At 46.1% G+C, this 15,032-nt stretch overlaps 1 protein-coding gene across 1 annotated transcript in view; it reads right to left on the bottom strand.

Moving 5' to 3' along the window:
* The window catches only part of LOC122810582 (methyl-CpG-binding domain protein 2-like), a gene marked incomplete at its 3' end in the record, with an annotated part of 395,833 nt that overhangs the window by 250,893 nt on the left and 129,908 nt on the right, over positions 1-15,032 (bottom strand). The window contains 1 exon segment of the mRNA XM_044082163.1: positions 14,685-14,844. Coding sequence (XP_043938098.1) covers positions 14,685-14,844 — 160 coding nt within the window.

Here is a 15,032-nt window from a genome sequence, read left to right as displayed (position 1 = left end):
GACATGTCTGTCTGAATCGCAACAGTCCCTAGAGGTAGACAGTCCTGAAATGCTTGCAATGCTAACAGCACCGCTCTCATCTCTAGAACATTTATGTGCAGACTGGCCTCTGATGGGGACCAACTGCCTTTGCCTGTCTTTCCCAGGCAACACCCCCCCCCAACCTGGGAAGAGTCCATGGTCACTGTGGTCTTGGGTTGAGGGGGAATGAATGGATCCCCTTGCAGGACCGGATTTGAATGAATTCACATCAGAAGATTTTTTTTGCATGTGTTGGTAATCAATATTGACATTGACAAGGGATGATGAAGACTGGACCACTGAACTGCAAATACCATTGTGAAATTCTCATGTGGAACCTGGCTAGGGTAACAAGAGTTATGATAGCCACATTGCTCCTAAGCCCTGAAGTACTAGCTGGAAATCTGTTTCTTTGTAATACTGTATGGGTCTGGATAGTTTCCAATCAGGATGTAGGAAGTGAGGCAATGTAGGGTTTGTGTGTCTAGTAATGCTCCTATAAAGGTTGGATTTTGTGTTGGTTCCAGCAAGGATTTGTCAAAAGTTGATTTGTGATGCCTAGATGGTTGCCTAATTGTAGTTCTTTTTGTTTTGCTGTTAGCAGCAGCTGCCTGGTAGTAGCAGAAAAGAGCCAGTCTAAGTACGGAAGCACCCGGAATCCTTGCAGTCTTAAGTAAGCTGCTACTACTGCCATGCATTTGGTGAACACCCTGGGGGCTGTGGTGAGACCAAATGGCAGAACTCTGAATAGGTAATGACCGGTTCCCAGCTGGAAGCGAAGGAATCTTCTGGAACGTCTGTCCATCTTTATGTGGTAGTACGTGTCCTAAAGATCTATAGAGCAAATCTAGCCGTGAACATCCGGAATCTGGTTTTTCGAACAGATTTGTTCAGTTCGCAGAGATACAAAATTGGTCTCCAGTCCCCTGACTTTTTTGGCACTAAAAAGAATCTCGAGTAAAATCTGGATCCTATTTGGTCCGGTGAGACTTCTCCCAATGAAGTCCCCCTCGAGACTGAAGTTGGACGCGAACTCATCCATCTCAATTCACTGAGATGTCAGGATGGCTCCAATAAACTGGGAGCAGATCTCAACAACTCTGAGTCAGCCATCACCCTGCAGTCCTGAGAGGGCTCCAGTTCCGACACCACCAAAGTGCTCAGAGCAAAGGCAATTGTCCGTTCTGAAGAAAAAGACAAAGACATTCGGAACAGACATGATGTATTCCGGAAAGCTGTAACAGAGAACTCTAAAGTATCTGCGGAGGTTAGATGAGGAGGACTGGAACGGGAGTTGGAAGGAGTCTGTGCCTGTCCCAAAGGGGTAGGAACCGACTGAGTGCCCAACATGCCTTGGGCCCAAAGTATCTTCATCACCAACCTCTCCACGTCGACTTCTGTTAAACTCCCAGAAGAACAGATGGAGACCACCAAGGGGGACTTTGGTGGGTCTATATTAGAACTCCAAACTTTCAAAATTTCGAGTGTTCTAATATCGACCCATTTTCAGCGAATGTTGAAAATATCGAAGAAACAGAAAACTGAATTTTTTTCTTAGGGAAAGAATTTGGTTGTCTGTTTCTGTTGCTTCGGCATTTTCAGCGCTGTGGTGGAAAGTTATGGGTCGGGTTCAGGTAAGTGTGAAATTGTGTGGACATGAGGGTTAGGGCGGGTTAGGGCGCGGGTCAGGTAAGTATGCAATTGTGTGGAAGTGAGGGTTAGGGCGGGGTAAATGAGTTAGGGTTAGGGCGCGGGTGAGGTGACTGTGCAATAGTGATGGACCTTAGGGTTAGGGTTTGGGTTAAAGTAAGTGGACAGTTAGTGATGTATGTATATTTAGTGTAGGGTTAGATGTAAGAGTTTAGGTGTATGTGTGTGGATTGCTGTTTGTTTGGTGTGCTTGTGTTGTATGTGTTTCGGAACAGCAAATTTTTTCCCTAAGAAAAAATTCGCTGTCCTGTATGATCGATGTTTTAAATTTTCGATTAATAGGGTTTGTTATTAGAACACTCGAAATTTTGAAAGTTTAGTGTTCTAATATAGACCCACTTTGGTCTATCTAAACATGGAGACAGTGGTCTGTCAGCAAAGGGGTCTACTGAAGGTGGATACAGAGTCCTAGGTAGTGTAGTAAAAGGATAAGACAATTGTTCCAGAGCCCACAAAGGAATCTGAACAGAGGAAGCAGGTATCTGTTCCGTGATATGCTTCGGGGTCAAGGATTTTGAGGTCTGCTTCAAAGTTCTCTTCTTTTTTTGGGGTTGGAGCCAAAGTAGTACTTGGAACTGAGGCAGAGCATTTTTCGCCGAGGAGAAGAAGGAGAAGTCCAAAGATCCAGATTGGAGGGAAGAAGGCCTTTTAGAATAAGTTTATTCTTTCTATCTACCAAAGCTCAGTGACTGAAAGTGTGGCAAACAGAGCAGTCATCTTGCAAGTGTAAGGGACCAAGACAATATACACAAAGAATGCTGGTCAGAAAATTGAATTTTGTAATCGCATTTCGAACATTTTCTGAAACCAGACAGACTTCTCTATTAGCCATCTGCAAGAGACGTCAGTGACAGAAATCTCAGACACACACACACACACACACACACACACACACACACACACACACACACACACACACACACACACACTCACACACACTTAGAAAATGGAAGGCACAGACAATAAAAGTCAACAGGACAGAACAAAGGCTTTTTTTTTAAAGAGGAAGAGTTACCAACAATGGTACTACTCCCATGCATTTGGTAAACATAACATCATGGGGGCTGCAAGGAGTCTAAAAGGCAGAGCTCTGAATTGGTAGTGACTGGCCCTTTTTTCTTTTCTTTTTGCTTTGTTTCGATTCCTTACTCTAGGGCTAAATTCTTATAGCCTTGCTGTAAACATACATGAATGGAAGTAGAAAGACTTTCAATTTCATTGGCATTCAAGGTCTCACTCCTTTGTTTTATTAGTACCAGATGAGTGGGCACTTCAGTGCTGCCCTAAAGAAGGGAGAGTCATGGAGGGAGGCATTGGACAAAGATGTTCTGAAGAGTTAAACCAAGAATCATAGCGTCATGTAAAGATATATAAAAACATGGTAGAATTAGGGCAAACCAAATGAAAGAAGTATTCCTCTATATAAGGGATGAGACAACCCTGAAGTATTTGTACAGGGGAACACAATAGTTGGCTGAGGACAAGACTCTTTGGGATCTACCAATGAAATGAGTCTAAGGAAGAATTAGAAAATTGCTAGGAAAACATTTGGAATCTATCACAGAAGCAAACTTTTGAAGGTCTTATAGACTAAAGAAGTGTGTGATTAGTAAACAGCCCAGTGCGGGAGTATCTCTGGGGGAACTTGTGTAGTCCCAAGAGGAAGAATCATAGTATTGAACATGAGGAGAATAGGACACGGAGGGTTAATAATCACCTTTAATAATGTGAGACAGGTTGCCACCCAAATATCTGACTAGACTGTCCATTCCAGAGGCGGGACCAGGAAAGGGATACCACCGGGAAAAAAGGAAAACTCAATAGAGTTCCTCCCTTCAACATGGGAGACCCAACATAGGAGCCGGGGTGCTCTCCTGTGTCTAATCACGCCAAGGGGCCAATCTGTTGTACAATACCATGATTGAATAAAGGAGACAGATCAGAGCAAGTCCTAGGTATAGAAAAGGAAAGGGAAAGAAAGAGAAAGAAAGAAAGAAGAGATCACTGAGTGAGTGAGTCCTAAGAGGGTTAGTAGAACGGACAGGATAGATTTTAGCCATAGCTCAAAGGATACAAAAAAGACAGACTCTACAGTGGAACTTTGTAGGGGTCTTGCCAACTAGGAATAAGCACAATTATCCAAGATAAACTTATCAATTGAGGTATAACAGCAGAAAAATAGCCTTAGGAAGTCCATCCTATGGAGCACTGACAGAGTGGATAGTCCAGAAATGCACGTCTTACGTTCATAGATGTTTACTAAGCTAACAATCGCAAGGGCCTTTAAAACCTAGCCATGTCTACTAACACTCTGGCAAGTTCTGATACCCTTGACATGCATAAGAAGGACCTTTAGGAGATGAAACATTTACAAGCAGGGGGTGTAGTTTTTTTTTTTTTTAAAGCAAAAAAAAAAAAACAAAACAAATTAATGATCATCAGATAATCAGATCTCAGGGTAGCCCAAAGTTAGCCAATCGCTCCAGATCTGAAGAAACGGATCCAGAACAAAAAAAAAACAGTTTCTCCAGTCAAACTGTTACCCTTCGGATCCTAGGATCCCTGATCTGAGGAGAGACTCATCATCTCAACAGCTTTGGATGTGATGGCTCCAGGATCCAAAAGGAAAACAGCTCAGCTACCTATGGGAGATGTGATGTACTGTACGTCAGATCAGAGATCCACAGATCTGAAAAGACAAGCATTGTCTACAAAGCTCCAGATCTGTAGATACTGGACTGGAGAATAGCACAGCCACATGTAACAACTATCTGATCCAAGAAAGGCACATCCTCGAAGACAGGATCTGAGATAAGGTTGTTTAGAAAATTATGCCTTCCCAGAAGAACTCCATTCAGCTGAATATGGGAATTTAGGATCTGATGATGGAGAAAGTAAGTTGGGAGGCTTATTGTATCTACTCTTCAGATATGACAGAACTTGGGATCTGAAGGTAGTGTCCAGAGGTACTGATCAAAGAATCTAATGGTGGTTTTGATTTGTTTACTGTTTTTTTAAGGGGGGGTGTGAGCCCTTAAAGGAACCACAGTCAGGAAAGTTCTTCTGATCTGTGCGACTTAGTAAACTTTCTCCTCAGAAATAGAGGCTCATAAATATAACTCTTAGCACAAAAAATCTGGACAAAGGCAAATATAATGGAGGACCAGGTCTCAAAATACTGCTCTTATAACTTAAAAGTTGCTAGAATGAAAGGTCTTGTGTTACCATGCATTGTCTGCAGTGTATAAATTCTGAAATTCAAAATACTGCCATTATTTAATGAATTCTATCTTCACTGATTTGTCACAAATATCAAAAAAAAAATCACTAATTTTATGAGGAACACACCAAAAATATGAGATATGCTTGAAAACTTAGTAAAAGGAAAGCAGAGCTGAAAACTGCAAAGAAGGGAAGCAGGCAAGATCGACACAGCACTAAATAACAGACGGTTGATTAGAAGACAGTGGGAAGCCTGAAAAGCAAAGCCATTCTGGTCCGTTAGTTGATGGATGACACAGAAAGGAAACCCAACCAAGGGATCCGAAAAGCATGTATTTAAACATGGCCAAGGGAGGGGAGACCATTGCTATCTCCTGTTCCGAATCACATACACAGATTAGCTGGCAAAGGAAAGAACAGGCACCAGAAGCACTACAACTGAGAAGCCATCACAGGAAACAAAGGAACAAGTTGCATTCCCATTCAGAAAGGGACAGAGGATCGATGTAGAGAGGCAGAAAGGTTTCAATGCAGCATGGAAGCAACCAGACAAAAGGCACCAAAATAAGCTGGTAAGCCAGACTGCACAGGAAGTGAAAACCAATGGCATGGAAGGAATATGGGAAGAATGGAAAACTTCAAAAAATGGCCAGAGCTGAGAAAGTGAGTGGGCTAGGTAACAGCCATGAAGACATCAATCAACAGAAAGAAGAAAACAAAAGAAGTGCAAGTCAAATAACTGAGAGGGAAGATAGGGACTAACAAAATTTATAAAAAAAAAAAAGGAAATATAAAAACAGTATATAAAAATAAAAATATTAAATTCCAAAAGCTCGAGATTTTGGAATCTTCCATCTTGCCACATCTGTCGGCAAACGAGATCAGAAGAGTTGGGGATGGTGTAGTATATTATGGGAAGAGGGAGGAGCGAGACTAGGTTCTGAAATCTGAAAAATGCAGCAAAGACAGATCTGAGGATCGGAACTGTGACCCAATAGTGAGAAAGAATGAAAAGGACAACCTCAGACTTAAGAGTTAGCCTTACACTGCACAATTATCCTAACATCTTGTTCTATGTAAGATTTTGTAGAGTATCTGAGAAAGGGGGTGTGTAGTATATTTTGTAGTCAGGAATGAGTTATGATGAAATTACGACAGAAGGGAGTATTTAATTCAGTAATATATGGTAGAGGAGTATATGCAATGGTATTTTAAGCAGAGCACCTGAAAAATATTTGTAATTAATGGGTTGGACATTAGTGGGTGGAGTGGTTTTGTTGGTAAGAGCAGTTGAGAGATAGCTTGGTTGTGACTGGAAAACTGAGATTAGCAGGAATGGCTTGTTTAAATGTACTAGTAGTGGGGGTGGGTGAGCCCGAGTGATGCACATGAAGTAGAACAAGCAGAATGAAAAAAAACATCAGTTGCAATATAAATCCGCAGGTCAGTGCAGTATTTCTTGAGCACAAACATACTATCTTACTTCTTATTTAGGTATATGAAAGTGTGTTAAAAATTTTGCCAGGTACTACAATTTTTTACTGAGAAAGAATACCAATAAAAAGACAAATGTTTAGTGGGAAAATGGGAGGGTGAAATTACTGACTATAATGTCCCAGTTAGTGTACACACCACTACCCTGCCTATTTCTTTTACACCTTAACTGTAACTTAAATATAGCAGCTTAGTGGGGGGGGGGCACAAAGCACAAGTGTAATTTCGCTTTGAGATGCACTCCTGCAGTTTTAGTATAGATTCAGTGGCATTTAAAGCATACTTTTCTTCACAATTATCCATGATAAACATTCCTCATACTTTCACAATACATCAAAATAAACGTTAACATGAGAGCCCAACAATGTCAAATTCTGAAATTCAAAGTTGCAAAAGTTTTTTCCTCCCTGTACCTATCAATTTTCCCATAATAAGTGCTTAGCAACAGAGACGTCAACTAAAGCTATAGCTGCTGGATCAGGTTTGGGAATAGTGTATAAAAATTTTAAAAGACTGAGGAACTTTATGTATCCCATTAGTCTTTAAGCTGACTATCAGGAAAACTGCAAGCAGTTAGATACATTTAAAGCAGACAGGACAGAGGAACGGGTGTACATTCTGGAAATTCCTTCTGTAACAGCTCACAGTATTTTCTGAGGGACTGAGAAACCTCAGTGTTCACCCACTGAAAATACTGAGATATTCTAGCAATACTCTCAGAAAGAGAAACTCCCAAAGGAGGAATCAGAAAGTGAACTCTCCCTTTGAGTCTGAATCAGAAATCTGAGGAAAAAAAACCTAAATCCATCCCTGCATCTTCCTATTCAGATTCAGAATCTTGAATCTCTTCAGGAAAGGATCAATAGCCTGAATCTAATGCTGAACCAGTTCCAGTAGACTACTCCTATCCAAATAAATTTTAGGAGGAGTAAATAAGAAGTTATGTACTCACCATAACGTTCCATCTGAGTAGGTAAACTTTATTTGTCAGCAACCTATGGGAATCGGATCCGAGCCGGCAGTTTTCAACAGCTTTAGATCCGAGCTCCAAGCTCCTCCCCCTACCTATAATCCCCTGCCAACCCTGACTGACCTCAGATCAAGTTTGCCCAACAGCAGAGACTGCTATAAAACTATCACTCTCAAGATACGTGGGTAAACCCCATGGACCGGAGTATGAAGACATTCACAAGTGAGGGGGCAGGAGGGAGGGACGGTTGCTGACAAATGAAGTTTACCTACTCAGATGGAATGTTATGGTGAGTACATAACTTCTTAATCTGAAGTAGTTAACTTCATTTGTGCAGCAACCTATGGGACAGAGTCCCCAGCTACCTGAATCTTGGGCAGCCTTCATGGAAGGATGTTCCGGAGCACTGCAGAGCCAAAGGATGCTCTCCCTCTGGAGATAATGTCCAATTTATAGTGATTGATAAAGGTATGAGATGAGGCCCAAGTAGCTGCCGAGCAAATATCATCCAAACAGACTCTAGCTCTAAAAGCCGCAGAGGTAGACATAGAATGAGTAGAGTGGGCATGGACTCCCTGAGGTGCAGGCCTGCCCGAACTTTCATAAGCTAAAAGGGTACATTGTGAAATCCATCTAGACAGTGTGACTTTAGACACAGATTTACCAAAGTTAAATTTGGCAAAGGAGACAAACAACTGGTCGGATTTCCTATGACCAGATGTCCTGTGGATGTAGAAACGAAGTTGTCTATGCACATCCAATGAGTGTAATTTGTATTCCCCTTTGTTATGGTGATTAGGAAAAAAGACTGGCAGGTTGATGGATTGGTTAATATTAGACTCAGAGGCAACCTTGGGAAGAAAGGAGGGATTGGTCCTGAGGCAAACTCTATCCTTGTGAAAGGTCAAGTATGGGGGTTTTACAAAGAGGGCCTGTTGTTCAGAGACCCTTCGAGCCGAGGTGACAGCGACAAGAAAGGCCGTTTTCCATGACAAGAATTTGAGATCTACTGTAGCTGCACGCTCAAATGGGGGAACTGTCAAGGCCTGAAGCACCAGCGTTAAATCCCAAGGAGGGACTACATCCTTCACTGGAGGTCTGAGAAGAAAGGTGCCCTTCAAAAAGGTCTTACACAATTTCGTGGTGATCAAAGGGCCCAGTTCATTTCCCACGTGATAATGAGAGATAGCTGCTAGTTGAACTTTGACTGTGAAGGAGCTAGCCCCCTGATGGAACAGTCCTGACAGAAAGTCTAATACAGCGGGCAAGGGAGCTGTAAAAGGATCCAAATTATTGCGTTCCGCCCAAATGGAGAAACGTTTCCATTTGCTGCTATAGATCTTTCTAGTAGAAGGCTTGTGCGCTGCTACTAGAATAGTTTTAACTGGGGAAGCGATGCCAGGAGTCTTAGCTACGAGTGGAACTGGAGCATCCAAGCTGTGAGCTTGAGGTTGTCCAGGTTCGGGACTGGGAGATCTAGCGGGTGGGATATTAGATCCGGACTGGGATCCAGAATCCAAGGAGGATTCACCAGATGAGACCAATGGTAAGGGAACCAGGTTTGACGAGGCCAAAACGGGGCAATGAGGATAATCCTGCTCCCCAACTGACTGGCTTTCTGAAGAAACTTCAGCATCAGGGGAAGAGGAGGGTAAGCATAAAGAAGACTGGGAGGCCAAGCATGCACCAGAGAGTCTCTCGGGGGTTCCCCGGAGGGGGAAATGAGAGCGAAGTAGTCGTAACATTTTGTGTTCGAGGGAGAGGCAAAGAGATCGCAACAGGGTTGACCCCATTTGGCGAAAATTCGATTCGCTATCTCGGGATTCAGAGACCACTTGTATGGTAAAAGGATGGTGCGACTTAGTTTGTCCGCTAGGATGTTGGACCGTCCCGGAATGTGCGTTGCTATGAGAAAGCGGTTGGTGGAGATCGCCCATTCCCACACCCTCATGGCTTCTCGGCAGAGTGGGTAAGACCTGGTTCCTCCCTGTTTGTTGATGTATCAGACAACTGACATATTGTCCGTCTGAATCGCAATCGTTCCTACAGGAAGAACGTCCTGAAGTGCTTGCAACGCTAACAGCACTGCCCTCATCTCTAGGACGTTGATATGCAGTGAGGTCTCCGTGAGGTCCCACATGCCTTGGACTGTCCTGTCCGAACAATGCCCCCCCACCTGAGGCAGGAGGCGTCCGTGGTCACCGTGGCTAGTGGAGGGGTCATAGAAAAGGGGCGTCCTTGCTGGAGGTCCGGGGATTGGAGCCACCATAGGAGGGCCCTCTTGCAAGCCCTGCTGAGGGGAACGGGGTGGCTCAGAGGATAGTGAAGAAAGGACCACTGCACCTGAAGGGTCCATTGTAAGACCCTCATGTTCAAACGTGCCATTGGCAATAGGTTGATTGCTGCCCCCATCGAGCCAAGAGCCCTCAGGGCCAATTCCGCCGGGGGAGCTGGAGATTGCAGAATGGCTTGCACGTGTAGCCTCAGGCTTAGTAGCTGGTCTGTGGTCAAGAAAGCTAGGAGTTTGTTCGTGTCTAATCTGGCCCCTATGAAGTCTATAGTCTGAGTCGGAATACGAGACAACTTCTCTACGTTGATAGTGATCCCCAGCCGGGGAGCTAGATGAAGAATGTAGTTTCTGGCTGCACAGAGTAGATGCCTTGTCGGGGCGGTCAGGAGCCAGTCGTCCAGGTACGGAAAGACCTGAATTCCCTGCAGCCTCAGGTGGGCCGCTATCACTGCTAACACTTTGGTGAACACCCTGGGGGCTGTGGTGAGACCAAAGGGGAGGACCCTGAATTGGAAATGACTGGCTCCTAGCCAGAAGCGGAGGAACCTACTGGATCGCCTGTCCATCAGAATGTGGTAGTACGCATTCTTGAGGTCTATAGAGCACATCCAATCGTTCTCCCATAAAAGGGGGAGAATGTATTGAAGAGTGACCATGCGGAACTTCTCTTTGGTTACTGACAGATTTAGGGAATAGAGGTAGAGGATTGGTCTAAAGTCCCCCGTCTTTTTTGGCACCAAGAAGAACCTGGAGTAAAACCCGGACCTGCACTGGTCTGGGGGGACGTGTTGGATGGCTTTTTTTTCCAGTAATTGTTGGATTTCCCTTGCTGCGGCCTCCCTCTGTTCGGGTGGGACATCGGGGAGGTATCTGGGGCTGCGTGGGTAACGAGAAAAGGGAATCTGATATTCTCTGGATATGATGCGAAGCACCCAGCGGTCTGTCGTGATGTACTCCCAAGCTGCTGGGTGCTTCGAGAAACGCCCCCTGACTGCCTCCAGAGTGGAGCAGTCGGGCAACCCCTCAGGGGTGTTGTGTGGGTTGGTCCGAGAAGGGTTCTCTGGATCCAAAGTTCCGCGGGCCCCCTCTGCCTCTAGGGTGGCGTCCACCTTGCCCTCCTCTGCCGCGGAAGAGCTGGGAGTCCGGAGCGGGAAGGGACTGTTGTGACTTCCGGAACCACATCTTCTTCTGTCCCTTTTGGTTCTTAGAGAAGGACCTCTGGGGAGCAGATAAGCGGACTCCGACGGCAGACAACGTCTTCCCGTCCTTTTCGCTCTGGGCCAAAGTATCTCGCACGGTTCTGCCGAAGATGGCAGAACCATCAAAAGGGGCATTAGCAAAAGATGCCTTAAAGGGTTCCGCGAAATCACAGTGCCGGAGCCAGGCCTGACGTCTCATAACGAGGCCCGCTCCGCTGGCTCTAGCGGCTCCTTCCGTGGCATGAGACAGTAGCCGCATAGAGGTGTTAGACATGGATCGTAGAGTGGCCATCTGGGAGGAGTGCAATTTTTTGTCCTCCACCAACATGGACTCGGGGGGGGCGACGCAGCGTACTCTTTGATAAGGTCCCGCTGCAGTCGGAGCACATGTGCCATATAGTTCAGCGACCTCACAGAGAAGGTAGCCGAACTAAACACCCGCTTCCCTAGGCGGTCCATCGACCGAGACTCCTTGCTTGGGGGATGAACCGAGGGACTCTCCTGAGTAAGTTCCCTCTTGGTGGCTGCCGCCACCAACATGGCATCTACAGGGGGGCTTTTGCTCCAGTGGGATTTGTTGGAGGGTGGGCTGAGAATCTTGTCTGGGTGCTTGGGGACTGGCTCCACAGTGTCCGGCTCCTTCCACGCCCTGGTAGTAATCAAGTCTACCAGGGGGTCGGCCAGAGGGGACACCCAAGAGGTAGACGGGCCTGCTTCAAACGCCTCCAGGAACACGGATTCCTCCGAGGTAGGCTTTGGGGCAGACTACCCCCCCCTTATTTTGAACATCTCCATGATGTCACCAAATGAGGCATCTTCGGGGGGGTGATCTTGGGGAGCCTTCCCCTTCCTCCAAATCCGTGTCCTCAGTCAAGGACTCGGGGGAGTCCAGATGCCTCGTCTTGCACCTCCGCTTGTGAGGAACCTCCTCGGGGGGGCTGTCTGAGGAGGTCTCACAAGCAACTTCTTGTTCCAATGGAACGACCTGGGACGTCAGAGCAGGCTGTCCCTGGGGCCGGGTGATGGAAGTCAGACCCAACTGAGAAGGAGTGCAGGGTGGAGCCGTGGCAGGGGCCGGGGGCCTGGAATCCATCGACAGAGCTCTCTCCACCATGTCGAATGCAGAGGGAGAGCTGCTCTCTCTGGGATCCGAGAGCAGACCCTCCCTCAGATCTGACGGCGGATCGGAGCCAGCGCCGAAGCGATCGGATCCGACGGACCAGCAGGCTCCGACCTGGATGGAGCCAAAGTCATACCGATACCGCCGGATCCGAAGCTCAGCCCTCGGCTCCGAGAGCTCGGATCCGAAGAAAATGGACCCGACAGACACAAGGGAAGTGTCGGCACTGAAGTACCCGAGACTATCGGCACCGACACACCCCTGGCTCCAAGGCTGCCCGGCTCCGAAGACTCCGAACCCAGGAAACGGGACGGAGAAGGAGCTATCGGGGCAAAGAATGGGGTCGAGCTCCCCCCCAGAGGGGGGGAGGCAGGAACACCCCCTCTGCAGTTGGGCCTGGTGGAATCTTCTCATCAACCGGTCCAAATCTGCATCGGTGAGACTTCGGGTAGATCACGACGAGGCCACCGAGGTGGGGCGGGAGTGTCGCCTCGATGACCTCGACGGAGATCGGGTCTCCTCCTCCTCAGGACCCGGTGAAAAGCACGGGGACTGGATCCGAGAAGGAGGAAACCCAGAAGTCCTGGATGGAAAAGCCCGCTTAGCCGGTGGGGGCCGAAGCGGAGGCCTCGGTCCGCCGCTTGTGGTGCTTCTCCTCCCTTCTTTCTTTCCTAGCCTCCCTCTCCTCTGGGCCTAAGGCGGGAGGTTGAGTCCAGGCCGGGGGGAGGGAAGCAGGGGTGGCAGCCGCCGCAGCTGCAGTGGGGGCCATGGGAGGACCAGAGGAAGAAGCCGAGTCCGGGGCAGAAGACCTGCCAGAATCAGCTTAGACCTCTGGTCCTCGAATGCCCTGGGGTTGAACGCCGCACAGATGGTACAACCAGAGGACAGGTGCTCAACCCCAAGGCACAATACACACAGAGTGTGGCCATCCGCTGTGGACAGCTTATGGCCACACTCGGTGCACTTAGAAAACACTAACTTTGGAGCTTCAGACATACTAGAAGGTAAAAACCATACACACTAGGCCCCAAACACACACACACAACCCTGTCGGAACCACGAAGGAAGGGGGAGGTTAGAATATGGAACAAAATAAATTAACAAAGATTGTTTTAAGGGATAGGGACCTGAAAAACACAGTCACACCAAGAGTTAAGGAAAAAAAGGGGTAGAAAAGTTAAATTTCTCACAAAATTGATGAAAAATGCCTGGAACTCGGGATCAAGCTGCTGAAGTAAACTGCAGCAAACTACATCTGAGGTCAGTCAGGGTTGGCAGGGGATTATGGGTAGGGGGAGGAGCTTGGAGCTCAGATCTAAAGCTGTTGAAAACTGCCGGCTCGGATCCGAGGTCGGATCCGATTCCCATAGGTTGCTGCACAAATGAAGTTAACTACTTCAGATTACATGTTTGGTTTTCTGTTTCTTTTTGGACCCATTTTTCCTATCAACCATGTTACTAATAGCAGTGTTGCTTTCCTAGGGATGGGCACAGCATTCTGACACACCAGGGAACCCTTCCCTGTTCTCTTTCCCAGAAGCAACAAAAGTGCCTCTGCCTTGCCACTTAAGGGACTCCAAACAGCAGCAGAGGAAGTGGCTAACCCTGTCCATACTTGCTTTAGGTGCTACACCAGAGGGATCCAGGTTAAAAAAGACTGGACTGAGGCATAACAAATGGCCACAGCACAGTCACCCATCTGCATCTGAGTCAAAATGCTAGCCTGCTGTGGTGGTAAAGGATGTTTGCTTTACTTTTTCTTTTTATGGCTAGGAGGAGGACAGACCATGGGGCTGAATCTGTTTCATGGTCAAGCCAAAAATACTGCCTCTGTTCTGGGGGAAAAGAAACAAAAAATGCCAGTAAAACAATCCTCAAAAATTACCTTTTTTGACAGAAAAACAGTGAAAAATCCTTCTGAACACTATGGCAGCCCTGCAATGGAAAAACAAAATATTTTCTGTGGAGAAATTGTGTTTCAGTAAGTTAACACTACTTTCAAACTGACAGAAACAAGTGCTCCATTTGAAAGTATAATACATTTTTGAGATAATCCATTTAAAGCACAACATTCCTAGCTTTAAAATAACTTTCCTGAAGAGGAAAGTAATAAATCAGAAAAATAAGAAAATGGAAGGTTTTTCCACCAAAGGGAATCTACCTGCCCAGCTATGGAAAGCATAAGCCAACGGTCAATCCTCAAAAGCCTAGTGTAGTGGCGCAGAAGTCAGGGTTACTGCCTCACTGGTCTTTGCTCTCCATTTAGTTTCCAAGATACAGTAATTATTGCATGTATTTTGATTTTCCTACTCTGCATCCTTGCAGGCCTCTCATTTCTTACATCCTAAAGATGTACCAGTACAAGATTTGGTGACCCTCTAAGCTGTCCATGTGTGCACGCATGTGTGCATGCACCTCCTCTGCCTTATTCACAATGAGTACTAGGATAGGGTCTGGCACCCAACACCCAAACTGGGATCAGAAAAATGAAAAAAATTTTTTTTTTTTACACTTTCCAATAATGGACTGATTCTGTAGTGTGTTCTCAAACAAGGATATGATACAAATCAACACAAACATAGCATAAACCATCACAAATTGTTTCACATGCAAACAGAGAAAGCAAAGCAAACTTCTGATTCATTCGGTATTACAAACCTTAGTGTGACTGTAAGCATCATTTCTTAGTCTCTGTTTGTTCTTCTGCAGTTTACTGGGCATCATCTTTCCAGTTCGGAAATCAAAACTGCTGAGGTCTATTGTGTTTCCCAAGTACCTTGCCAATTGCGGCTTACTTCGAAACTTCTTACCACTTGGACTGGAAAAAAATAAATAAATCAAGCAGATCTTCACCCAAAACACCATCCAGTGATCCAAATGCTCAGCTGTATCACTCCATAAGCATACTGAGATTCGATTAACAATCTGAAATAGTCCACAGCTGCATTTGGCGTTCTCATTCTAGTCCGCATACAACAGTTTTGCAGATACACTGTCAAAAAGTGC

The sequence above is a fragment of the Protopterus annectens genome, chromosome 1.part1 (assembly GCF_019279795.1).
Source record: "Protopterus annectens isolate FY-2018-M chromosome 1.part1, PAN1.0, whole genome shotgun sequence".
Lineage (NCBI taxonomy): Eukaryota > Metazoa > Chordata > Ceratodontiformes > Protopteridae > Protopterus > Protopterus annectens.
The sequence above is the reverse complement of the archived record's forward strand: the minus strand, read 5'-3'. Positions and strand labels throughout refer to the sequence as shown.